Below are 26691 nucleotides of genomic sequence, written 5' to 3'. Positions count from 1 at the left end.
TACCGTGGTTCACCTGTTTTGGAATTGAATGACATCCGCAGCTTGCTTCAGTGCGAATATCGTGACAGTTACAATCTTATAATCGTATAACATAATCATACGGTGCCTGGGCGAAGCGCGCATGCCGGCGGCGCAAAAGTTCACAGCGCAGGTCTGATGTAGCAGAGAGCATATTGCTGCAGAGCCGCAAACAAGGAAGGATTCTCCGGTAGTCCATAAACCATTTTTCTGTCGTCAAACGGATCAAGCTTTTTGTGAGACTTGGATCGGTCACAAAAAGCGGGATTCGCTTTTCGCATAGGAATTGGCGAGCCGCAGAAGTCAGGATATCTGTACTTTGCTGGGTGGTTAATTGTGAGTATAAGCCTCATAACACCGTCGAACCTCTTCGCGATCCACGCATATCTACGAGTGGCAGCCTCGAGCTAGCTTCGCTCGATGTCACGATGCGTGTCTGTGGGCGTTAGATCTTTATTTCATTCCTTCTACAACTTTTACTACCCTCAAGATCTAACCTTTCTTCATCCATCCATCCTCCAATCGTCCCTCATTGTCGCACCGGTCTGTCCTTACTTACCAATTTAAGATTCAATCGATGAAAATTTTATAACAAACATGGCCGTCCGCCGGTGTCTTATTACCTGCTTACACCTCTGAATAACAAAGGTCTACGGACGTATTTTTGTCCCGCGTTTCATTCGGATCAAGGACCGGCAAGTGCCTGATGGACTCAACGCGTCATCGTAGAACCCAGCGTACTTTCTGTCCTTCACCTCACCGCGTGTTTGTTTCGGACGAACCAGTCTAGTTATGTGACGACGATCTCCTATTTTCGCAATACAATAAGCGTGCTCTTCGACGACTTGTCACTTCACAAAAATACAGCATGATATCTACGGCTATTCGCCGCAGGATTTTTCATCCACAATTTGTGTCAAATTTACAAAAGTATTTGTGGAACTCCTTTCGGGACGTGTAAATTTTTTACAACGAAAGTGTCAAAGGATTGATCTTAAGGTTGATAAGTATTCAGATACGGCAGGTTTTAGAGTTCGGTAAACCGCAATATTTGAACCGGTATGTGGAGCGATTATTTCTAAACTCTAATCTTATCGGTAAGTCGGATGCTAAAGGATATCATTGAAGCATGTGACTTACCCCTGAAATTACTTTCAGGATTAGCTGTATGGTTAGGCATTAGATAACCATGTCGATTCTGATATTTTAATATGACAAATCTGGGTCAGAATGCAAAAGTAGATGTAGAGTTGTGCATTTGAGAGTCTGTTTGTAGCTCATTTTCAAAAATAGAAAATCCACTTCCGTCAGTATCTAAAAAATATGCATCGAATAAGTGAACGGTAACAATTCAATCTCACAGAAATATTGATTACTCTCTAAAAATTTTTGTATAAGCTTCAAATTTTTAAGGTGATATTTAATTTTCCTCAGTCGAGCAATAAGCTGCTCACTTGATTTCACAGAAATAGATATGCACATATGTCTAAATATTGGCTCAGTTGTTGCGCAAAATATTTTCCTTCTCAACAAAACGATAATTATTAATTCTTGTTTTACAGAATAATAACATGGACGAGATGCGTCATTCTCAACAAGTCGTGCCCAATATTATGAGTGGAATTGGGGTTCAAACTATTCATCCTAACAGCGTACATCGTCATGGCAGGAATCGTGTGACGATGCACACTCTTATGTCCGAGGCATTACCGTTGGACGAGGCAGCACGTTTAGAAATGAAGGCAATGCCTGCTAAAACTCCTGTTTCCGTTTTGCAAGAGCTTCTGTCTCGCAGAGGCACTACCCCAAAATATGAACTTGTACAAATAGAGGGTGCCATACATGAACCTACCTTCCGTTATCGTGTCACTGTCTCTGATGTTGTTGGTAAGTATGTCCTATAAATTTTTTCACCTAAGAGTTTGTGTAAATGTTGAAGTAAATAGTTGGCCGTATTAAATGTTAAGTAATTAATTGAGAGTTCAATTCTTTTGTGTAAAACAAGGGTCTGACAAATGGTTTTCTTTTACTCAGTTTGTTTGTTGATGGAATCCAGTAAATAAGGATAATTGATGAAAATTAATTTTGCAAGCATGATAGCGTAGGTTCTACACTTTTATGCAAAATATTTTTAACTGTCACTACAAATAATTGTCTAAGTTCTTCACTAATTGTTCGCATTCTTGTAATACAACAAAGCTGAAATATGATTTTCAATTACCTCATACTAGTGTCAACCAATATGAATGAGTGAGAGTGTTATTTTGATGTAATAAATGATTGAACATCAATTTCCTAAGCATGGTAGCTTATATTGAAATATCTGTTCACCCTTTCAATTTCAATGGAAATTATAAGTAGCACTGATTTTTTTCAATCATATAATATTCTATTCCAATCCAGTCCATTACTAAATCATTCAACATTGAAATTGATACTTATTTGATGTTTGTCATACTCCTAAATATTTTCTCGTATAAAAGACAAAATTATTTGGCATTCAGCCTTCATTTTTGAGTATTATTGTGCGCTGATTTATTCTGAAGCTTTGTCATAATTTTTTAGAATTTTCAAATGCTTCTGTAGAATCAGCTGTGTAGTCTAGCATTAGTCTTTGCACCGTGTCACTTTTGGAATGAATCCATAAGATCACTCGAAAAGAATTGCACGAATGAAGCAGATTTAACTATTTCAGCTATGGGGACTGGGAGATCTAAGAAGGAGGCAAAACACGCCGCAGCTAAAGCAGTCCTCGACAAACTGATTGGAGTAAATACTGAAACATCAGAGGGTCCACTGCCTAACAGCATATCTGAGTAAGTACACTGTATTTTTTCATTTCTCCGATGTTTGTTCATTTTGTAAGATGTTGTTTTCGTGAGTTAAGAAAAGATTGAGAAAATAAGACAATTGCTGACGTTATAACAGGGGTCAGAATCTTCAGGAACTGCAAAATTATGGGGAGGACAAGGTCGTTGGAAATCCAATTGGTTCGTTGCAAGAAATGTGCATGTCTAATCACTGGCCTCCACCAAAATACACCATGGAAGGCGAGGAAGGGCTACCTCACGAGCGACAATTCACCATTGTCTGCTCTATACTGAAGTACAGGCAAGTTGGAATTGGGAAAAGCAAGAAACTTGCTAAACGACAAGCTGCTGACAAGATGTGGCGCACTTTGCGTGATACGCCGATTGAGAACAATCAGAGTCCAGGAATTGACGATGACGAGGTAGGCAAAATACATTCTGTTAACAAATTTTCTAGAAATAGTGAGAGTATTAAAATTTTTGCATCAGCTATTGCAGAAGGCAAATGTGTACACAGCATAGTTCCTGAGGTAATAATGACATGTGAGTTGAGTTGTGTCTGTTTTATAATGAAATCATTTGGATACCAATCGGAAATAAATGAGCTGGTTTTTTAATCATTGCATAGTGTGAGATGAAAAATGAATTTCAAGTGTGTGTGTGGGGCTAGCGAAGTGGAAGTGACATAGCCAGTTGGTATATTTCTATCTTTCTTGTTGTAAGAATCTATAACGGACAAATTATCTTCGCCTTCTGTGATAATATTGGAGGTAATTTTTTGATGTGCACTAACTAACTATGCTTGGATCATTTCCACTTCATTTTATATTACGTTACTAATATTATTGCTACGTAAATTTAGGACAGAGAGAAGAACACAAAAAAAAGAAACAACCGAGTCTGATCAAACCTTTACCTGTGTGAATATATTATTCATCTCTGTATAATTTTGTTGTCCGTTATAGATTGTGCAAAGAAACGCGAATATGAGTGCTCGTTATGCTGATTTGAAAGATAGCAAAATATCAACACTGACACCTCCCCACAGCCTCAAGGTTTCCCAATTCCACAAGAACCTCAAGTCTTCCACAGGCGTTAAACTTTGTCAACTACAGGTTCGTATTTTTACCGTTTAGATACAATTCGTCTAGCAAATTTCGGTTTTTCTGCCTAAATAATTCCCACGTGCATAACACAGTTCAAAATCCTGTATGTTAATACCGTATTAGCCAGAGTATAAGACTATCCTAAGTACAAGTCGACCCCCATTTTTTTGAGTTCTTTCCACGAAATTTTCTTAGAAACCGAATATAAGTTACTATGACAGAAGTAAGTATAGGTATTTATTTTTTGTAATAGTTGAGTTGAGAATGAAGTTTTTTCTATCGGTAAACAAAATTTCCAAACATGTTCCAACAATATATCGGCGTCAAAAAACCTCAACTCATATTCGGGCTAGTACGGTATGTAGGACAAATAGGTATATATTACGTCCAACCTTTTACCTAGTCCCAAAATCTATTCCGACATATAATTGTGTATATCCGCAAGTCATTGGATTCTCAGTACATTGCAAGCCTCGATAGTTCTTGTATTACTATTATAGAGTTTTATTTGCTTTAGAATACATGTTTGAATGATGGAGACATCAATCTGGTGCAGTTCCTGCAAGAGATTGCCTCTGAGCAGATATTCGAAGTTACATACGTTGATATCGAAGAAAAGTCCATTAGCGGTAAGTTGATTCAAAATGAATTTTTCCAGTTTCTATCACGCATTACCCATTGAATCATCAACCCTTAGTAGACTTATTTGACATCAATTTTATTGTTCTGATCAAGATTCGTTACAGATATACTGTGTGATTATTTTAACCTATGTGAATTCGGTATTGTGTGTAAAATTAATCTCTAATCACATTGCATGAAATTTTATTAAACTGGTATTTGCTTCGCAAAATGGACGGATTCGATAAAAAATTCCTTATCTCAAAAACATCAATATTTATTTTTTAAACTGATGTGCATGGAAATTGTGTAAAACTTGTACATTATTTTTCTTTCAATTGTAATGTTCTGTAAGTACTAAGTTTAGATTAACGTCCTCTTCTGTCGTTGGTATATCTTCCTTAATTTGCTCGTTGAATGCGAGTCCTATCAAGTATGGCATCCGATGTGATTTCTCCATACAGGAGTGGAGAAATTTATCATAGTATCCCATACCATGACCGAGGCGTTTCCCTTAACATTCCAAAGTTTGAAATGAGATCATGATGCTTCGTATGTATCAAAGTATTGAAAATTCAACATTATTATTGTCAATAGTCTTCCACTTTACAAATTTCTAGCATTAGTTCTAAGATCAAAGATATCCGAATCCTGTAATCGGCAAAGAGATTTGAAAAAAGTAAAAATGTTTTTGTTCGATGATTTACAAACATACAACAAAGTTTTTCAATTTAAAATCCTGTGACCTTAAAAAAGAGTAATTAAATTTCATACCAGAAAGCACAAATTTGGGAAGTACGAAGACAGACAAATAATACCATTTTGATCTTTAAGAAAAAGTATCGATGTGTATGGTTACGCATAATGGGAACTTACCATCTAGGGAGAAAGCTACACCTGGTAGTATCACCAAATCGAGCCCCCCTGAAAATGAAATTACCTGATTAAATATCTGCACAAATGATGTTAATGTTGCTTGTTTTTTGAATATCACAAATTTGATGATTTAAACAGCAAGAATTTATATGAATCGTAATTGTTCTCCTTTTCTTCTCTAATATTATATCGATATTTACCAGTTTCAAGAGCATTTTCTCTCACATCGTTATCAGTGGGCTGTTTGATATTCCACTTTGTTAATGGTAAGCTCTCGTAATCCTCCATCGACGAGACTCTGACCATTTCCATTGTTTTTCCATTATATCTTGGTACAAATGCTAATTTTTTCAATTCAAAAATATTCTTCAATATTTTCGTAGTGTCTATTTCATCTGATGTACTTAGATATAGCGAGATTCTCGTGCTTTTTTTATATTCTGCCAAATTGAATAACTGAAATCGAACAATTTGAAGTGTAAAAACTTCTTCCTCAAATGTCTCATCAACTGACAACAATGTTAATAATCAAACTCATCTTTCAAGCACAATTTGAAGTGAACATAAATAAAAATATCTTTGGACTCTGTGATCCTAAAATTCTAACCTCTAAATGGAAACTACAGTTATAAGCGAGTACAGTATTTTACTAATGATATTGCTTACCCGTTCGTGAACTTTCTTAGATTGTTTTAATTTCTCTTCTGTGGTTATCTTCTTTAACGCATTGCTGATATCTTGACGGAGCTTTTTTTTAGCTGCAGTAACGGCCATCTCAGTAAATTTTTTAGCTGGAACACGTGCTGCTTTTGTTAGGAATGTGAACTTGAGACTGACACTTGAGAATGCACGGAAGACAGACATGCTCTTTGCAAACTCACACATACTCACTATTAGTAAGCAGTATGGATCTGCCAGTTATCGATGTGTTTATTTCACTCTACAAACAATTCAAAAAATAAACAATAAAATAAAAAACAAGACGCCACTGCGTAGAAAGTTAACTCCTGCACCAGCAGTCACAATCACATTTTCCTACATCGTATAGGAGAAATTACTTTAATTGTAGGGTCAATGGTTAAATTGTCTGGGCTGCTGCATTGCATAATAATCTTGATAATTATGCTTATAGTTATAAACTCTTATACATTTTATCTTTGTCTTCAGATACTATTACGTTACACATATGATTCAGAAAGCTGAAAAATTTTTCAAACTCGTACTTTCAAACATTCTAAATTCGTGTCTACATTTCTTTATTTTGCATGGACTTTATTCAATTCAATAAAAACTTCCATATTTCGTACCCAGACAATAGAAATTGGTAAAAATAAGGTAATATCTGTTCTCTAGTTCTGATATAATGCATGCAGAATGTAAAATATGCTATTTCGATAAGTATGACTGTGACAATTCAAAATCCTGAGCTCTTCTTCTACCTTGTTTAAATGGAAATGGCCGTTTTGAAATTCTAAAAGCCTCAGCCTGGAAGATTCTGCTTACTTATGGAGTTGACCCAGCGAATCAAAAGGTAGTATGTGGAAACGTTTGATATGGCTTCAATATTGATTTTGTTACAGGAAAGTGTCAATGCTTGGTCCAGCTTTCGACATTACCGGTTGCGGTATGTTACGGATGCGGTGTTACCAGCAAAGATGCTCAGGCTAGTGCGGCTCAGAATGCTCTTGAATATTTGAAAATCATGACTAAGAAGTGAGCCAGCGCTCTGCTCCTGCCAGCCGTCACTATCGACCGTATTGTCGATAGCAAACTACCACAACGTTCGTCACTAAACGCAATCGAAAATAGTAATGCAGACTTTAAACAGAAATTGACAGTCGGTCAAGTTTTAGACAAGAACAAAATTGGACACAAGTCATCGTTGTCATCCGATCATGGAGGTACTAAAAACAAAGTTGTCAGAACGCAATCCACGAACGAATACACACCGTTCAATTCTGTGGCATCAAAGAACCAGCAAGTGCTAAAACGAAATGTCAGAACTTCTGATAATTTAAACTCAAGTGATCAATCAATGGGAAAAAATATTAGAACGAATCAACCAGCATTGAACTCAAATCATGCAAATGTTCGGTCATTGAAAAATCAAATTGACAATTGTTCGAAAGATTATCACGGTGTTAATAAATTATACGGAGAGTTTCAGGCAAAGAATAAGAATTATTCTACCCATACAGACGGGTACAGTAAAGGAAGCACTGCTAATCATCAAGAGTACAAGCAAAGGAATAATAACAACACTGGCAACGCAAACCTCCCTCAATCGAGATATACACATCGATCAATGACAAATGTACAACAACAACAAGTATTGCAAAGAGATTGCAAAAATTTAACATCTAGTGGTAACGTATCGTCACGCAATGATACCACGGGTACAGCAACAACAACAACGGCAGTTACGACGGTCCACAACAAGGCATTGGAGCAGCACAACGTGGTCCCTAAAATGGGTCAGATTAATTTTCCACCATTGCGAGCCCCGCAGAGCATCGTTAACGTCAGGCATCCCTTTTTGACGGAAGCCAGAATGAAGCAGCAAAACGCAGATATCGGAGCGGTTAATATTAACAAGCAAAAATCGAGCGTCGCAAGTTCGTTGCAGAACAGTGTTAAGGAATTAGAACATAGTAGGCAGACTTACCACGGCTACAGTGGCTCGCCGATCGCTAATATACCAAATGTTCAAAGTTTGGCCAACATTACTAGCATCGCTCAGTACCCAAGGCCAGATTCTTTCCCTCAGCAGACACTGGCCAGTGTACTTTTTCCAGAATCATCACAGTTTCCTCAATCTCCTCCCTACGCCACGCCGCAACTCGGTCAAATCAATCAATTCCAAGCTTACGACCCGGCCAGCTTTACACCCACGCCTGTAAACGTGAATTCAGTCATACCACAATTTTCTGCGGAAAGCCCGCTTCCATATCCCCAATTCGACAGCACTCACCAATTTGTACAACCCAATCATTACCCTACTGCTGATATGGCCAATGGTCAATACCAGTATCAGGCCGCTAGCGTTGGCCAAATAACGGACTCGCCTTTATTCATACAAAGTCTTCAGAGCCCGCTTACTCTCGCTGATCAGTATGCGGCTCCGAATTATGCGCAAGCTCTTAGAACTGAATTAATACCGAGATTAAGGAGGCCACCACGGTTTAACAAGTAGTTGAAAAGAAAATTTACCAGAACAATTGTCATCCTATCTATTCTTCTATCACAACGCTGTTTAAGTATTCGCGATTGATTGGAAGGCGGCATGTACGAATTTCTCACATACGTAAAAATACTGTTTTTCAAAAGCTGCGACGCCGACACAAAGCAAGTTGTTACAAAGATTAAAAAAACACAAATTTGCACGGTTTACGATTTCTTACTGACTTTAGTGACAAAAAATTGAAATTGTCCAACAATATTACTTGACTGAGATTCTTAACGCGTTCTTATTATAATCTGAACAATACTGCATAGTAACATGTATTGTAAAACAAGGTAATAATAGTTTCACGTTGAATCACATAAGGAATAGTAAAGATTGAATGAATTCAAACTTTCGTCAATAAACATTATGTAAAAAATCTCAATCCGCTCACAGAACTGTAACCTGTCCACTTACTGTTCTCGGTATTAGTGTTGGTTTATAGCTATGTGTCCAAATCCTAGTTCTTGATAAATATGCAAATTTTTTACAACTATCAGAGATGCCCGTGAAACAAATCAGCATTTGCGTAATATTCTTGACGACGCTGTGAAAACACCGTAAAGAGATTTTTTGCAACGGAATTTCAGGATGTATTGGAGTAACGCACCTGTATTCTAACAAACGCTACCTGATTTCACGTTTATTTTTCATTTGTACTTGCATTTCAAGTTATACACGATGTGTATCGCTATTTTTTATTGGACGGTCAACAGTTTTTGTTTTCTTTTATTTTTCTTCTTGTTTTTACCCCTGTATACAAATCTACACTGTATTATAAGGTGCGGTGAAAATTATTTCAATTTCAGATCCATTTTGAAATAAATTTTAACCAATCCTTTGTACACCGAAAATCGTAGAGAAGAAGAGGAGACTACTGTGAAATATAATTTTTTACATACTACCAAAGCACAGTACCCCCCTCCACCTCCAATTCAATGATTAAAGAAAAAGAAAGAAAAAGAAAAAAAACGAAAGAAAATGAACAAAAACACGTGTTTTGTATTAGGTTTTTTGTCCAAATTACGTGACGCGGCAGGGCTTGAATTAAGCTCTGGTGTATATGACCTGTGACTCAACCTGAAAACAAATAATCTTTAATGTGAATATATGTCACCACATTTAGATGTGCTAAATTGTACATACGTTATGCGACTTTCTTTTTAGTCATCGTTTTGTTATATATATATATATATTTTTTTTTTCAATTTCTTCTTCTGTTAGCCAATATAACCGCTTAAAATTTGCTGATTGATAATACAAGGCACGAAAAGAAGTCTATATTATCACATTAGCAAGTTAGGCTTTGCGTTACTGAAGAAGCAAAATTCTAAATTTTGTGTCTTCTTGAAGGTTTAATATATAAACAGACCAATTATCCGTTTTGGTAACAATTATAATTGACGAAAGGTCATCTTGGAAGCAAACTCGTGAGGTATATAATGCTTCGACGGACAACGGATATACATATATATATATACGGATAAAGCATACCTTATGGATATATAAAAGTAAAAAAAAAAAATGAAGAAAAGAAAGAAATTCATTGTGAGATAATAAATATGATACAACGCTTAAATAATTTGTTATAATTATGTACTGAAACAATTATTGATCGACAACGCTGTATACTTTGCATAATATTGGTGGAGATTTTTTCAAAATTCTCATAGCTGTATTACCTATAGTAAAATTCAATTGATGATTATCTACTGCTATACGTAAATGTATAAAGATGATATGCTTCTAAATCAACATGTATGAATACATCATATGTACTCGGGTATTATTTTATGAAATACCTATTCGTAATGTATACTTGAATAATGCATGTTATATCTGTCTGCAAGAACCCTGCGGCCAAATTTATACACGCGAAGAGATACAGAGCTGCCCGGCAGTAAAAGGCATAGTTATAACCTTGGGGTTTATATTTATATAATAATAATATAATATTCTATAATTTATCCAACTTAATACGACTTGTCTCATTTTCGGACTTGAAGTCACTGCGCCAAAATGAAAACAAAAATTTGATATCGTTCAACGATGATTTTCTTGTTCTAGTTGAATCCCCCCCCCAACATTTATTCTTTTCCGTGCATCTGATGACATGCCTGGCATCTCTACTTTGTCTAACAAATAAGTGCACAATGTAAATGTTGCGTTTCGCGATTCTTATATAGGTATATAAGTATAATTGCTGCGTAGTAACATAGAGGTAGAATAATTACTTGTAAACTCATAAGCATCGCGTATTACTATATTCGTATTATTAATAGTTAAGGATTCTTCATTAAGTACACAACGGTTATCCACAGGAAATTTTGTGTGTATTAAATTTTGAATAACTTGTATGCATGATGCACAATACAGATATTGTGTACACCTACAGTATCAATGTTGATGCGTGAGTATTTATGCCGAAATAAGATGAAGATTAGAACAAAAATCTGCAGAAAATTGTAACAGCAACATGCATTGTCCATATTTGTGCGAAGCTTTGGAAATCTATCCCAATCCAAGATGCGCTTTAACTATACATACTTGGCCAAATTGTGCCTGTCTCTTTGTAAACAAATGTCTAGTCCGAAAAATTTAAAGTCTGTTCGGGGCATGTTACACGATTGACCCCGTTAGCTCAAAAATTATTTACATTTATATTTATTTATTTTTTTCTTTTTTTTTTTGCATCGGACTTATCAATGGCGTTGTTATTGAATTGGCGAAAAAATTCCTCTTGCGATTCTCATGTATTGTTTATGTAATGGTTATAAAATACAAACTTCGAAGTTGATGTACAAAAAACAAATTATACATGCATTATAAAAGTGTCGAAAATTATCTCCAAGCGATATAGTTCTGTGCTCGATATTTATAACAATCAAATTTGCCGTAACAGCAAATGACGCGTTAATGGCCGCCATGACTAAATTTCGTGGTCCACTTCGCGACTTGAGAGTTGAGACCACGCGTTCTATGAATTAATATATCAAGTTGTAGGATATTAAAGTTCGAATCACTTTTTTATCGAATGCAGAGAAATATTTTTTTATACTAACGTCACGACGCCATGTTTTCAAAAAGTATAGACGATCAGGTTTGAACGATTTCAATTTTCGGAAGTAACTTCTATTTGAACTGAGATATTAGTAATTATTAACTTCATGTTGCAATTTCTTCATCGGCTGCAAATAACTGCAATTCAATAAATTTATATTTTCCAACTGAATTTAACTTATACGGTATTGCATATATAGTAATAAATTATAATACTTTTCCGTTGGTGAATACGAGTTATTTAGATGCAAAGTATAGAGTGTGACGATTACATTATCGAAGTTGTGCTCAAAGCAGCTTCCACGTTGAAATTTAAAGTTGAGAGTTAATTCACAAGAATCAATCATTGTTATACGTATTTGGCTAGTACATATAATTTCGGTTAGTGATCTTAACGATAAATGCTTATCGCTAGATGTGAAATTTTCTTACATCGGCGTGTAGTTCATTCAGTTTTCATTTTGTTACTTTTCAAAAAACAAAAAAGAAGTTTTTTTTTTTCCTTTACTTTCTTCTAATTGCTATTGCCATTATTTTTCTCGTAATTTATAATTACGCGTACGATGTGGGCATCGCGACTGTACTTGTCTCATCATGCCTTTATGTGTAAACAAATTATATTAATTTGGCAGGCGTTTTTGTCGGCAATCGCGATAGCGTGTAAGAATTGTAGGCGACTGAAAATGTCGTGATTATATAATGAGTACTTTACCGAATCATTGGAAGAATTACTGGCCATGCCCCCCCCCCCCCCCCACCCTCCCCCATTCCCAGTTATAAATAGTTTACCCTTATTTATGTAAAATTAGTTGCCCTAATGAAAATTTAAAGTATATAGAATTCAATCAACTATAATGATCATTTTGCTTTCTTAATTTAATGTTTGAAACACTAAAAATATTAATAACGATAATGATAATAAATAATAATGATAATGTATCGAACATTTCGATTTTCAAACCAGTTTTGTATAAGATTTGAAATCTGATTCTAAATAAAAAAAAAAAAAAAACATAATTATAACGATGAAATGGAACACTGGATCCGGTTTTCCTATGATATGGCTTTAATATTGAACCGCTAATATTAAATCACATGTTTCACGAAAAAATTGAAATGGCGTCACATTGATATAATAGGTAAATATTAGAATAAATTAAATTATATGAAAAGAAAATACACACAACAAAAAGAGAAGGAGAGAATAGTGCAGGTGATAATGGATATTCAAACATAACGAAACTGCGATTCATTGGAAATCACAAACATAGATCTCAAGTATTTATACAGTTGTAAAAAGTACATGAAAAAAAAAAAAAATATTTATGGATTCTGATTGCAATAGTGAAAGCAAGCGCTGTAGAATATATTGCAAAAACTTTCTACCTAAATGATTGTCAAATGTTGTCAACTACTTGCCGAGTTGTGTAAATCGATATGAAATTTTTTACACTAGACGAGACATGTAGTGAACAATTAACGATTTATTATTCATCGTGTATAATAGGACGTATTATTTCTTGTGTATTATGGCACTGGATTCATTATTAGTTATTTCTTTGTGTAACGACTGATTTTTTTTTTTTTTCACTCTTGTGTTTCATTATAGTTTACTTCCGCAAAACAAAGTGGCGTAAAAATTTTGACATTCAAGTCAAGCAGCATTTGAGCACACAACACGGACATAACATACAGATAACGACGGGCTTGTTTACCGTTATATACTCTAAATTGTACGTCTATATCTGACCGTTTCCATTTTAGAGTCGAAACACACGAAAAGTCAAAGAGAATAGGAAACCTGTAACCGATCGACGTTGTTCTATGTATGATTGTGCGTGTAACACTGTTAATAAACTATAACTGATGATGCTTATGAAGTACACGAGGATTACGTGTTATAGATATATTATGCATAAAAATGCGTACGATTGATGTTAACCTGTTATAATTATCCTTACGTAAAAATCCTCGAACTTAAACGGTCCTTCGCTACTGGTTAAGCTTGCAGCCTTATTTTTTATTTGAAAAAATGTCTATTTGTTTCCGAATTTTTCTTCCCTCTCTTTATCCTGATGTATATATTAGACATTCACTTCCGTACCGTATATTAATTATTTCAATTCAAATTCTCTTGCAAATAAATTCGTTCGATATACCAAACGAGTCAAGCTTTTATGTTTAACTTATCTTCTTATATTTCATTCAAAGAAATTGCGACGCGATTCTAGGTAGTAGTTCGTTACAATTCCCACAATCTCCGCCTGGTTTTCGTAACACGGCACATTGTTAAGGGGGAGAGGAGACGAAACTGCGTGGGATAAACCGGAAGTCCGTATCGTCGATGATAAGGATAGCCGTCCGTTTCACACGCTGCGCCATCACCGGTTCCCAGTCCTGGTCTTCAAAACTAGCCTTGATAATATTTATCGTTTCCTGGAGTAAAATCTACGTTTTACTGCTCCTGCAAATTGTTCGTAAACCTATTCGCGTTTAATTATGTCATAATTATGGTCCGCGCAAATTCGGCCGGATGCGGTAATTACGTTTCAACTTTAAATACCTTAACTGTAGAATTATTCGCACAATCTTATTTCAAATTCGGTTGATAACTGCAATATATATATATATAGCGTTGTCGATTAAATCGTATTCAGTTAAAAACAAAAATTCTTTCATTCAGTTTGTATTTTCGTACTTCTTTTGCATTATACATCTCTCACCGAACCGCAATTATTGTGACGATTAAAAGTAGTTTCGTCAAAGAATCATATTCGTTTTGCAAAAAATGCAAATAACAATTTTTCAGTACAATACCGAAACTTTATTTTCTTGCATTGTTCGATCACAGAATCGAGACGATACTTCATAGTACAATTTGGTAACGTTGACGTTACTTGTATTTGGTATCGTCGCCAAAAAATTAATAAAAAAAAGTGGAATTACAGGTTGTAGATTTTGATATAAAAATATCGTATATAAATTACGATAAGCCGGTTTAGTATATGAAAGGTTATAAAATTAAAAACTTGGCAAAAACTGAGTGCGAAACGAATTCGGGTAGTTTTGTTTTTCGAAAAACGTCCAGCAGCCGGACATCGGGGGCATTGCCGCGTTGAAATATCTTCTCATCATCCTTGGTTACGCGGCGTTAAGTTTGAATACTGCATGTAGACTGCTTGCGAGCGACAGTGTATCATGTGAATGTACCGATACACGTTGCTCTCGACTTTTGCACGAAATCTTGCCGTCATTGTGCGAGCCGAGTGTGAATCGTAGGAGGAGGGCAGCCGCAGATTGCCGAGTTGGCGAACCATAAAATTACTGTATATAATAAGGTATCAAACGCTGATTAGTTCCACTGCAATCCGGAGAGTGGAGACGTCCGTTGCCGGTGATAAATTTATTTCTTGCTCCCGGTTGAATCCCGCTTACCTGTAATAATCAGAATTTGAAATCGTCACGTTAGCGCGAGGATCGTCATGCTGCTCGATAACTTTACGTAAGTCTGTATAAAAAAAAAATATCTTCGAAATATTTTCATTGACGTATGCTTTCACGGGAATTCTACAGTTTAATTTATGGATGTTTTCATAATTTTGTACCGAAGCTTCACGCGATGTCTCACTTGTATCGTATAAGTTTAATCGGATAATTGGCTTGACAATTTTTTCCAGGCATTCAGAGGCATTGTAACTGCAAGTTTGTGTTACTATATTATTTTAGTTTTAACGTGATTTAGCGTAAATCGAAGATTTTATTTTTTTTTATTTTGACGAACGATTTGCTAATTGCTATCCGAAAATTTCATTTAACTTAGTTGCTGTTCGTTGCTAAATACAATTACGCTATTGTAGAGTCAATTTTTTTATTCGCATCTAACGATCAGCGATCAAGCAATTTCACACTTGTCAAATAAGTAGTGCATCGAAAGTTTATTATTTAGAGCTTGCTACTGTGCACTCCGGATTAAACTTGAAATTCTCAAGTAATCTTCCTGGTGAAAATATTCCTTCGAAAAACTCTGGCAACAAAGTATTCATATTCGCTAACATTCTCGGACCGATTCTACATTCGCTTTATAGTTTCTGATCTGTCTCACAATATTAAAATGTTCAATTTCGATCATATATGATATCATTCTTGCAGTAGAATTAACTTGTTTCGAGAGAGATGTCCAGTTTAGCCTAGCTTCCCCAATTCTAACGCGCCCTGGTTTGAATCAGGCACTGTAAGCGTCGTACGATTTTAAACTTGATGATAAAAATCTTAGGTACGACTTGAAGGGCACCTTATTTGGGCAATTTATTTACACAATTCAAATCATTTTCCGAAATTGCATTCACCGATTGAAACTGAACCGAATTTTTTTCAATACCGTGCCAATACAAATAACAGGTGAATTTGTACACGTACATTATGGTCCAAATAAAAAAATTTTCAACACGTATCATCTAAACGACAAAAACCAAGTTTTCGTTTGAAATTCGGTTCTCAAGTCATTCCACGCATGCCTCTCAAGAAAAAGGTTCGACGAGGCAAAATGTTCACGTGGCCGAAATCGAAGATTGCGATGATATTCTCGGAACGTAATTTATTTATAAATATTTAAAATCAAATATTACGAGCCTTTATGTTTATTTTCGATCAGAATTAAATGTCCTGCACGTGTTTATTTCCCAATCTTTTCTCTCCACTGTACAGCATCGGTATCTGCATCTGTCTTGCGCTGCCTTCGACGATCTTGTCAACACGAATACATCCGCGTGAGGCATTTCTGGAGTCGGTGCCGTGGTTTATAGTCGAAAAATACAAGGATGAAATTTCGAATTTGACGGGCAAAAATTGGCCCGCGGAATCCAATGCTAACGGGGTCACAAAGTCTGCGTCAGAAAGTGATCGGCAATCGATTAAGATCTGCCAAACTGAAGATTGCAGAGCCGCGGGTATGTAAATCTGGGATTATTATTAAATGCGAATGGACTTTTCGTCCGGTTCTATTTACGCTCAGAGTTTGCACTACGTAACGTATATTCCGAGGTACATTCGTATACCGCCTTTTGAAATGAGTTTTCTCCGTCTTATATTTACTCCGTTGGTTTAACGATGCGATAATTAAGCTAATTCCTCAAAATTTATTTTCCCCCAAGCGGTCTAAGTGCTGGTGTAAACCGCCAATTCATAAATGGGTATAATACATTATAGTGTTATTTATTTCGACGCTTTCATGTTCCCGCCTTTTTGAGATGGGATGTTTATACTATAATCACACAATCACCTTGACAGTGAAAAGTTAAAGTTTCTCCAGTCACGCACGGTTTGAGGGCACGATAATCATCTTTGATTAATTTCAGACAGACAGGTTAATTTTTCCTCTGGCTGTATATCGAGAATCCATCAACGGATTTTCACGACCTTTGTTTCAATCGCTGGGATTCTTTCCGACTTGGAACTGATTAGGTTTCGAATAAACTCGGTCGTGCCATTCCTGATTTCCTTGTCTCACGGTATTTTGAAAACCGGAGGACCATTTCAAGTGAAATTGGATCAATTGCTTTGCTCTCTTTCAACCGACGATAGGTCAAGTTTTAACCAAAATCAGCTTATTTTTAGCCGTACCTGAGTTAGTTGGGAAAACGAATATTTGATCTGCAAGATATTTTACTCGCGCAAGTAACGCGAATGGCGGGAAGTTTTCGGATCAATCGTTGATTCAGGCTGGTCGACTTACCCTGATGCTCGTTGTTGTCTTTCAGTATATATTAGGGTGATTTTCTTCAGGTATCTGATTTTTTTGACCCACCCTAGTATATATACTATGAGAATAATTGAAATATCAATGAAAAGTCACTGAATCTGTCAGTGTATATGTCCTGATTTTTTCTAGCAGTATACTTATAACTGGGAATCAGTGTATTTTCACTGATTTAAATTTAGAGAGTAACTACGATTAAAACATGCACCCGTGAAATCGCGAGAATAATCAGCTAAACAATTATCAGCAATCGCAGCTAGTAATTTGTTTACCGAGAATCAGTGGCATTATCATAAATCGGTAATTAAAAATTTCATTGTCGCTATTATACATCATACCTGTATAACTGCTTCACCGCAATGTTATTCAAATCTTGATGTTATTATACAATGTGATATTTCCCAGCCGAGAACTTCATAACGAACATGGATTCGACGGTTGATCCTTGCGAAGATTTCTTTGGTTTCGTTTGCGGTGGATGGCCATCCGCCCACCCTTTGCCACCCACCGAATCGAGTTGGGACCAATTCGCCGTCAGAACTGATATTTTAAATCAGCGTATTCGAGGTGGGTATTGAAATCAATGATTTCGAACATCGTATCGCAGTTTATCGTTTTTCCGTCGCCTCTGATCGAATCTCACTTCGTCCCTACAGAAATCCTTGAGGAAGATATTGACGTATCTGATTTAGAGCCTGTCAAGAGCGCCAAATCGGCCTACAGAGCTTGCATGAACACAGGTGGGTTGAATTCAAATACGCACATTAGAACGTCGGCAATGTTTCGAGGAAAAAAAGGCATCCGAATTAATTGAAATTGTCAATGACGCGTAAAATTGGACCCGCAGATGCGATCGAGCGAAAGGGGATCGATCGGATTTTGGCTATTCTTGACGAAAACGGTGGATGGCCAATAATGCTGGACGCTTCGAGGCGGCGGAGCAGCAGATTGAGTTGGCAGCAGATAGAAGAAAATTACAGCCGTGAATACGACACGGACTCGATATACGGGATAGTTGTTGACGTGGACTTGAAGAATGCCAGTGTTTATTCAATTTACGTGAGTTGCCTTGCCTCGCCTAGAGTAAGTCGATCCTCGTGCATCGGCATCGGGTATCGAACGCACGACGAGTGACGCGTCGCACGATCGAATTAGCGTAAGCAAATGAAAATATAGACGTGATAAGTTGCACCGCATGCGATACAATAGTTTACGAGAAGATTTACCGCTGTTCCAGATGGACCAAGCCTCGACCATTCTGCCCCGATCGATGATCACCGACAACGAAAGGTTTTCCACGATAATTGACGACTACGTTAAGTACGTCGAGAACGTGGCGTTCGCCTTCGCCAAATCCAGAAACTCTCGCGTGCCTCGCGAACGTGTTTCGAGGGACGCCATGGCCATTGTCAAGTTCGAAACGGAACTGGCCAAGGCACGGAACAGCCGAATTAATTAGAACGAAAATCGATCATTCGTCGCTCCCCGATTTATTTTCAACGTTTAAATATTGCCGACAGATTTCCTCGCCGGATGAAATGAGGAGGGACTTGGATCGCCTCTACAATCCCATGTCCATTCAGCATTTGCAGAATTGGTACAACAACGCCCAGCCGAAGACCTTCGCTTCTAAGGTGAGGACGGAGCAACCGACTCGATTAGATCTTTACTCGACCTTTGTTATCGGTTCTTTTTTCTTCATCCTGATCGATCTGCGTAGGTGAATTGGTTGAAGACCGTACAGAACCAGTTTAACGATGTGAAAATCAACGTCGAATCTACCGAGAGAATTATCGTCATGGAGGTGGACTATTACTTCAAGCTTGCCACGCTGCTGGACAAGACACCCTCGCGTACAATTGGTAAAGTTAATACGGTCAACAATTACTTCATGCGTGTAAAATTGAGGGGAAAGGAAGAGGATCGGTCTTTTTTATTCTCTACTGCGGTAAATAGTTATGGCTTGTTATCATCGTGGCTTGAATTCTTTCAGTCAATTATCTTCACTGGCGAATGGTAAACTCACTTCTGCCAACCACCACTGAGCAGATGAGGAACATCACTTTCGAGATTGAGAAAAAAGTCTTTGGTATCAAAGAGCAGCGGAAAAGGTTTGCGGCTTTGCTATTTGCGCTTCCTCGTTACATGTTCGTTTGTTTTTTACCTCTGAATCGAAGTTACGAATGAAATAACGCAACTTTCGAATTTTATTAGTTTCAAGTAGTCGCGTAATCGATTAATTTTTAATGATTCAATAATTATGGAAATTACATAGGTGGATGACGTGCGTTACCGACAACAATATGAAGCATGCAATTTCGTATCAGTACGTGAAAAAATTCGTCACCGGCGATGCTAAGAAAACCGTAAGAGCTCCTTATTTATGTATACATGTAAAAACTCTTGAACTATCATATATGATCGGTGTAATCGATACGTTTTACATGCGATTACTTATACTTGTTTTCTTTCTCTCGACATCCGTTGAAAGGCATCAGACATTGTGTCAGAGATGCAAGAAGAGTTTAAAGAGCAAATTTCGCGCTCAACTTGGATGGATGAGAAGACGAAACTCGCTGCCAAAGGAAAACTTCGCACAATGAAGCAATTCATCAGTCACCCTGATTGGTATCATAATGAAACTGCCATGATACATTATTACAAAGGGGTAGGAATATGCAGAAAGTTTTCTCGATAGTTGCGATTGTTCCTTTTTTTTTTTTTTTGCTCTACGCGAGCTTCTCAAAAATGCTTCTTTTCAATATTCTCCATTATTCTACAGCTGGTAGTCACTCAGGATCATTTTGAGAATACGGTGACGTTTAAACAATACGAACGGAAGAAAAAGTTCCGCAAGTACGGAACACCCGTTGATGAGAAAGCGTGAGTATGGTGAACTGCTTATTGTCGCTGAACTACAAGCTGTTAAATTTCATGTGCGTCACAACTTTTTCATCACAATTTTCGTGTCTAGGTGGTTGACTGAAGCCATAACGATAAATGCTTACTACGATCCCAACATGAATTCGTTGAGTAAGTGCAGAATCACTGTTTTAATACCTCGAATGATATTTACCTTGTGCTTTTTACGGTTTTTACACGTATATATTTTATATTTCAGCTTTTCCAGCTGGGATATTACAGGTACCATTCTTCAGCGCAGAAGTACCAGAGTAAGCTTTTTATTTCAAAATAAACCGATCGTGTCTTCTCGTTGTATGATTTGTTTTTTTCAAATCGTTGTATTATTTCCTAGTTCTCTGAATTACGGGTCCATCGGAACTGTTATTGGCCATGAGATATCCCACGGATTTGACGATGTCGGTGAGTTTTCTTTCCAAAATCCTTTCGCCGATCAATATTCTACTATAAATTAGCGTATCATCAAATGATTCGGTCGCAATGACGCTTTATTCATTTTCCTTTCCATTTTCTTTAAATCCAGGCCGGCAATTTGACAAGGCAGGAAATGCCAATCAGTGGTGGTCGGACGGTACGATTAAGGCTTTCAAAGAAAAAGCTAAATGTTTCGTCGATCAGTACAACAATTATACAATCGATGAAATATCAACGGCGTCTGAAGTGTTTCGGGTGAGTTAGAAAATCGCAAGCGATAATTATGATCGGTGGATATTTGTTTGCTTGAATGATTTGTTTGTACACAGGCAAACGGTGAGCTTACTCAGGGAGAAAATATCGCCGATTCCACTGGTCTCGAGGCATCTTACGAAATTTTTAAGAAAAAATTGGAACAGAAAAATGGAGACATACCCCGACTCTTGGGACTTGAATCTTTCACACACGATCAGCTTTTTTTCATATCCTTTGGAAACGTGAGTATAAATATATGCGTGAAAGTTGATGAGCTTTTCTTATTTTCAAAAGTTTATTCAACTTTTTTTTCTATATTTGTTCGCGATTATTGCACGATACAGTTTAACAACTTTTAACATCAACATAAAGTTCAATTGTACAACGTCCAACGCTCGACGAACTTCGATGTGTCTATTTAATGTTCATGAACAATTTATAAGTCTGCTTTGAACAACTAATTCATAATACACACAATAATGGTCGTAATAATTCCGGTGTACTTGCACATCGGTAAAGTAAATATTACACTTCGATATGGGCTTATGTAACGATACGAGTGTTAACGAGCATATGGTTATTATGATAATAGTTTAAAGTTCGTGATTAACTGTGAATTAATCGTATAAGTTGAAACATTTAATTGTGATTTAAATTACTCAGTAAGTGAGTAAGTCAACGTGAAGTTGAACGAAAAGTATTGCGATGATGACGAGTCAATGCTTATCTGAATTAGGATATATAAATTACATGACCACACGCAACCTGCGTTTTCGAGATAACGCTAAAAGTCCGGTTCGCAATAATCAACGTACGCTTCGTAGGAAAAAATGACCAAGCCCATAATCAAGGTTACTATTAGAATACGCATGACGCACTCGTAAAGTCCTGTGTTCCAGTAAGTGATTACAGTGTACAAAGTGTTCAGAAACACAAAAAGGGCAAAAAGTTTCCCTGCCATTTCCTATTACGTAAACCCGCAAACCCTTTGATTGAAACCGTTAAACATGCGCCCGAGAAATCGCATTAGCGATTATAAATCGAACGTAGAATCGAATTGAAACTGAGGGAACATTGGAGCCATTTTTCGTTATCCCAATTCACCGGATATCGCCTCATTTTCGTCAACTGCTCGCCGGCTCTTTTCCCTCCTTACTTGACGTTGAAAAGTGGATTATGAGATACAAGACCAAAGGCACGACGATTACTAAACACACTATCGTCACGATGGTCATAACAATATGTTGTAAACACAGGAAACACATGATTGCGGCCTAGTACGGAACTTGCGTTTATGGGACTTTTAACTTCTTGGCAATAATATAATCCGAATGCGATTTTTCACCCTGTAGTTCTGCGAACAAAAAGATGAGGAAATATTGATTGGATTAGGGAGAGCGTGGATTTTGGCTAGATCTTCGCCGTTTCACGAGGCTTTTGTGAATAACGTAAGAAAGTAAGAGGGCTGCAAAGTTAATTTATCGATTTTGCAGACATGGTGCGAAACGGTGACTAAGGAATATTTGGCATTCGTTGTGGCTTCGGATGCGCATCCTACTAACCGTCTGCGAGTCATCGGCACGTTGGGAAATTCGGAGGGATTTAACAAGGCTTTTAATTGCTCAGCAGATAGCAGAATGAACCGACTGGAAAAGTGTAATCTTTGGAAGTAAACAGTGCTTTGTGAATTATTGTGTACTTAAGTGGACGGGGCTGGTGGACGAGTAGCGGAAAAGGCCGCGAGTCTCTTTGAAGGGTTGAAATGGTTGTTCGGCCCCTCGGCAAAGAGGATTCGATCAATTTGGTGAAAATAATACATCCGGAAATTGAAGGAAAACGTAAAATAATGCAGCATCTAGTCTCAAATATTCATAATAAAAACTATGGGAAGAGTCGTGCAATCATTGAATTATTCATGTCTGGGAATTTTATCCAAAATAGAACGGAGATTTCTCAATATGATCAACGTTGCGAAAAATTTGCTCAAATCTTTGTGGAAATTCTATGTATTATTTCACTTTTAATTACCGATTTAGTTGACCGCGATAGGTATTCAAGTATTGCTTCCGTAGCCTTTTTTACACGTTATTTCAAGTTTCGCAAAGTATATAATAACATATACTCTATACCCTGAACATTATGATTGAGCAGTGAATTGACGATAATTTTCATGATTCATTACTTACTTTAAAGAGATTTATAGATTCAGGCTTCTAATCTTCTTTCCCAGCTTTGCAGAGAAATTGCGATACCTGCGTACCAGTTTAAATTTTCTCTGCGACAGGCCAGTTTCCGAGGTCGATCATCAATCAAGAACCCTACGGTTCATTTTTATCTTGAGGTTGAGTTCGCTTCCGTAAACGAACGATACGTGCCTGTAGACAAAATATCAATGAGCGATCATCTCATGACGAATAACTTAGGTGATACGAATATTTGAGATATGGATCGTTAAGAAGAATTCAAACGTTTTACAATTTTTGGGGAAACGGTTTTGAATCTTTTTACGTCGTATCTGGTAGACATTTCTTTACATCACAAAATGACAGTCTGCAATTAAGGGCGAAAAAAACACAAACATTGTTTTGCTCGTAATGGAGATCCGGCTTATAGCTTTAGCAATACTCGTTATTAGAGTGTATCAAAAAAACCGACTATTTTTTTTTTTTGGAGAACATTGAAAAATCTTCCGAGTGTCCCTCAAAAATGACCTCGGTAAAATATGAGCTCTTAATATTGATATTTAGAGGTGGCGATTCTCAATTTTCTATTTCCCGTTTAAATAACATGGGAAATTTTTTTTTTAAAATTTAGAATTTTATTGCTCGAAAACGAATCAGTGTAAAGATATAAACAAAACATATTCTTGTAGGAAATTTTACGCTCTACAAAAAAGATCTGAATAAAGATTTGCGTAAGGTAAGTCGTTTCGGAGTTATCAGGCCTCAAACATCGAACCGTTTGAAATAATGATGTTATTAATTTATAAATGCTACAAAACTGACTCATATCGTTGATTAATGAAATTTGCTAATTAACATTTCATTGGAAGTCTATAGTTTTAATTTTAAAATCAATAATATTGTGTATTTAAGTGATATGAGTCAGTTTTGTAGCATTTATAAATTAATAACATCATTATTTCAAACGGTTCGATGTTTGAGGCCTGATGACTCCGAAACGACTTACCTTATGCAAATCTTTATTCAGATCTTTTTTGTAGAGTGTCAAATTTCCTACAAGAATATGTTTTGTTTATATCTTCACACTGATTCGTTTTCGAGCAATAAAATTCTAAATATCAATATTAAGAGCTCATATTTTACCGAGGTCATTTTTGAGGGAAACTCGGAAGATTTTTCAATGTTCTCCAAAAAAAAAAATAGTCGGTTTTTTTGATACACTCTACTCGTTATGTTCGAATGGGAAAAGTTGTATTATAAGGTGCTCATCTTCGAGGAAGTTACAGAGTGTAGCAGAGGTGATAAGGATAAAAGAACATACTTGGTTATGTTTAAATCATCTCTGTTTTATTAAACATTTGGTCAATGATGATGAATTTATTTTATTCGCTAATAAAATTTTGGAGTATTCTAATCTAATCTATTGTTACACTAGCTTGAACATTACGGGGAATTTTTTAAATGATAATTTTTATTCTATATTTCCTTCAACATTTCGTATCATCGATATTTCATAATAAATTTATGAATTTCAGGTCTTCGGTTAATACAGTTAAAGTTATGCGCATCAAGTACTTGTACTTGTTGATTGTTACAATAATTCGTTAAAATGCTCATGTAAGCATTTAGCAAAAAATGTATACATATACATTAAATAAAAATCATATAACATACTAATTTAGATTATACATCGTTATTTTTCAAATAATTATCACGTGCATTTGAAGGATAGAGAATTTACTGTACAGTACGAATAATTTTGAAAACTATGTTACAACAATAATTATTATTCCTACTATTATCATAATTATTTCTAAATTCCACTCAATATTAATATAATAAAACAGCAAACATCAATAATTATCCTAAATGGCACAATTACATTTTGTACCGATAAAGGGTGACAAGTGTAAAAAGCGGAAAAACTCAAAATAACAATAATAATAATAAAATAGTAGTTTGGTAGCCGTTTAGTGGTTTGCTTCCAGCTGTTCAATATCTTTTAGAACCTCTGTTTTCCTCATGACTTTGTCGTACAATTCTCTCTCAAGAATTTTCAATTCTCCTGATTTTATCTTCTGCTCTATGGTTTCAATCTCTCTTAACTTTTTTTTCAAGTTTTTGAGCCTTTTCGCTGGATCTGTGTTTTGAGTGGGCAAGCTATTGCTTGGGGTCGGAATAACATTTGTGTTGTTGGTCACCGGCTTTTTCTGGCATTTCGGGTTCGCCGATTTGCCATTCTCTACAACGGGTGGTGATATTGTTGTTTTAGCGAGACCTTCCGTCACTGCGTCGACTGCTTTACTCTTACTCTTCTTTTTCTTCTTTTTGCCGTCGTTCGCTTTTATCAGACCTGGTATCTGCGCCGACTTTGCTGCTTCAGCTTCTCTCCTTGCTTTGTGGGCTGCCACAAACTCAGCGGTCATTCCAACAGGATAACTAGGCCGATTTCTACTGAATTGCCTGCCCTTACTCTCGTAGCTGAAGTACAACAAACATGAATTATTGACATTGAATGAAAAATTTTCCGTCATTTTTTCTTTGACTATCTATTCAAATGTATTTATACTTACAGTGGAACCTCTTCTTGAGGTATGTAGCCGTCCCTTACTCTTCGCTGTTTGCGCCAAGTGCCATCCGGACGCTGACTTGCCGGAATAAACGATCCACCTGTGTCAAAGAAACCTTTCTCTATAGTTGGCATGTAAATAAAAATATAAGGTCAACGGCTATTTATTTAACAAAGTAAGCAATCGATTCATTAGATTCAAAATTCAAACTGCTAAGCTTAGTTGCCAAATTTAACGTGAACAATAATAAACAATGAATGATGCCAACAATAACAGTAACGAAAAGAATCAAATTTAATATGTAACAAGAAATATGGTGCTATCATTTCGATGGTTGAGGTGAAACAGGTGAAAACCGAGCTTAGCACGTCGATTAATGTTGTAAACATTGTTGTTCGGAATGATTCTATATATAATTGTTTATAATGTTTGAGGTTAGAAAAAGAAAGATATGATTCAAGGTGATTTATCATGGATAAACAGGATAGAATTCAGTATACCTTGATCGTTTTTCGTGTCCGTTGACGCCATTATCACTTATAAATACTAATTAAGTCACAAATTTACGTATATTCGAGAAAATGTTCTATAATTCTCGATTCGCTATGTTTCCACTTTTCTTCCCTACGATCACAAACGCTTTGATTTCACAAGCGTTGCTGCGTCTGGTTTTCAACCACAGATGGCGTTCGCGTATTACCAGCCGGAAAACAAGCGCGAACAAATTTCAAACAATCACAAGCGAGGTAACATTCGTTTACGCATATGCAACTTAAATGCAACGAAATTGTCCGTAAACAAGCTAGTTGTTCGTTCACCTTTCGCCAGTTATCAAATAATCCAACTTTTATCAGTTATCAGTTGGGGCTTTGCGATCA

At 36.4% G+C, this 26691-nt stretch overlaps 4 protein-coding genes across 10 annotated transcripts; 2 read left to right on the top strand and 2 right to left on the bottom strand.

Moving 5' to 3' along the window:
* Positions 1–120: 120 nt before the first annotated feature.
* LOC124297134 (RISC-loading complex subunit tarbp2-like) lies at positions 121–12806 on the top strand. 4 transcript variants are annotated; one of them, XM_046747802.1, is made up of 7 exons: positions 124–354; positions 1581–1905; positions 2699–2834; positions 2947–3250; positions 3794–3943; positions 4452–4563; positions 7012–12806. In XM_046747802.1, the coding sequence occupies exons 2-7, from the start codon at positions 1590–1592 to the stop codon at positions 7146–7148; spliced, it is 1155 nt and encodes a 384-aa protein (XP_046603758.1). In that variant the 5' UTR covers positions 124–354; positions 1581–1589; the 3' UTR covers positions 7149–12806. The 4 variants fall into 4 exon arrangements, with proteins under 4 accessions (XP_046603760.1, XP_046603758.1, XP_046603761.1 ...); XM_046747803.1 differs by having other exon boundaries at positions 134–354; positions 2714–2834; XM_046747804.1 differs by lacking the exon at positions 3794–3943 and having other exon boundaries at positions 121–354.
* Positions 4632–7000, bottom strand: LOC124297136 (5-formyltetrahydrofolate cyclo-ligase). 3 transcript variants are annotated; one of them, XM_046747807.1, is made up of 6 exons: positions 6871–7000; positions 6323–6371; positions 6098–6222; positions 5632–5887; positions 5432–5479; positions 4632–5068 (listed from the first exon to the last, which is right to left on the bottom strand). In XM_046747807.1, exons 3-6 carry the CDS (start codon positions 6203–6205, stop codon positions 4890–4892), a joined length of 591 nt encoding a protein of 196 aa, XP_046603763.1. In that variant the 5' UTR covers positions 6206–6222; positions 6323–6371; positions 6871–7000; the 3' UTR covers positions 4632–4889. The 3 variants fall into 3 exon arrangements, with proteins under 3 accessions (XP_046603763.1, XP_046603765.1, XP_046603762.1); XM_046747809.1 differs by lacking the exon at positions 6323–6371 and having other exon boundaries at positions 6871–6982; XM_046747806.1 differs by lacking the exons at positions 6323–6371; positions 6871–7000 and having other exon boundaries at positions 6098–6313.
* A 2133-nt stretch (positions 12807–14939) lies between the features above and the next one.
* On the top strand, positions 14940–22892 carry LOC124297656 (neprilysin-4-like). Of its 2 annotated transcripts, XM_046748910.1 has the most exons (18): positions 14940–15216; positions 16419–16660; positions 17875–18036; positions 18126–18209; positions 18317–18528; positions 18707–18904; positions 18990–19103; positions 19190–19331; positions 19463–19580; positions 19745–19835; positions 19961–20137; positions 20252–20352; positions 20444–20502; positions 20591–20642; positions 20726–20793; positions 20915–21060; positions 21135–21302; positions 22554–22892. In XM_046748910.1, exons 1-18 carry the CDS (start codon positions 15197–15199, stop codon positions 22731–22733), a joined length of 2334 nt encoding a protein of 777 aa, XP_046604866.1. In that variant the 5' UTR covers positions 14940–15196; the 3' UTR covers positions 22734–22892. The 2 variants fall into 2 exon arrangements, with proteins under 2 accessions (XP_046604866.1, XP_046604867.1); XM_046748911.1 differs by lacking the exon at positions 16419–16660 and having other exon boundaries at positions 14942–15216.
* A 1613-nt stretch (positions 22893–24505) lies between these two features.
* On the bottom strand, positions 24506–26476 carry LOC124297657 (partner of Y14 and mago). Its single transcript, XM_046748912.1, has 3 exons — positions 26314–26476; positions 25817–25913; positions 24506–25724 (listed from the first exon to the last, which is right to left on the bottom strand). Exons 1-3 carry the CDS (start codon positions 26342–26344, stop codon positions 25214–25216), a joined length of 639 nt encoding a protein of 212 aa, XP_046604868.1. The 5' UTR covers positions 26345–26476; the 3' UTR covers positions 24506–25213.
* Between the last annotated feature and the right edge of the window lie 215 nt (positions 26477–26691).

This window comes from Neodiprion virginianus, chromosome 2, assembly GCF_021901495.1.
Source record: "Neodiprion virginianus isolate iyNeoVirg1 chromosome 2, iyNeoVirg1.1, whole genome shotgun sequence".
NCBI classification, from domain to species: domain Eukaryota; kingdom Metazoa; phylum Arthropoda; class Insecta; order Hymenoptera; family Diprionidae; genus Neodiprion; species Neodiprion virginianus.
This window is presented reverse-complemented; position numbering and strand designations above follow the sequence as displayed.

Bases quoted from the DNA above. Each gene is read 5' to 3' on its own strand.
- LOC124297656 (XM_046748910.1), top strand. From the start codon at position 15,197: ATGCTGCTCGATAACTTTAC. The intron at 18,037-18,125 runs GTGGGTATTGAA...TCGTCCCTACAG, and splicing joins TTTAAATCAGCGTATTCGAG to AAATCCTTGAGGAAGATATT. The intron at 18,210-18,316 runs GTGGGTTGAATT...TTGGACCCGCAG, and splicing joins CAGAGCTTGCATGAACACAG to ATGCGATCGAGCGAAAGGGG.
- LOC124297136 (XM_046747806.1), bottom strand. From the start codon at position 6,295: ATGTCTGTCTTCCGTGCATTCTCAAGTGTCAGTCTCAAGTTCACATTC. The intron at 5,480-5,631 runs GTAAATATCGAT...TTTCATTTTCAG, and splicing joins AGAAAATGCTCTTGAAACTG to GGGGGCTCGATTTGGTGATA. The intron at 5,069-5,431 runs GTAAGTTCCCAT...TGGAATGTTAAG, and splicing joins TGTAGCTTTCTCCCTAGATG to GGAAACGCCTCGGTCATGGT.
- LOC124297657 (XM_046748912.1), bottom strand. From the start codon at position 26,344: ATGGCGTCAACGGACACGAAAAACGATCAAG. The intron at 25,914-26,313 runs GTATACTGAATT...TCTTTGACACAG, and splicing joins GGACACGAAAAACGATCAAG to GTGGATCGTTTATTCCGGCA. The intron at 25,725-25,816 runs GTAAGTATAAAT...GTTGTACTTCAG, and splicing joins CCTCAAGAAGAGGTTCCACT to CTACGAGAGTAAGGGCAGGC.
- LOC124297134 (XM_046747802.1), top strand. From the start codon at position 1,590: ATGGACGAGATGCGTCATTCTCAACAAGTCGTGCCCAATATTATGAGT. The intron at 1,906-2,698 runs GTAAGTATGTCC...CGAATGAAGCAG, and splicing joins CACTGTCTCTGATGTTGTTG to ATTTAACTATTTCAGCTATG. The intron at 3,251-3,793 runs GTAGGCAAAATA...TGTCCGTTATAG, and splicing joins CAGGAATTGACGATGACGAG to ATTGTGCAAAGAAACGCGAA.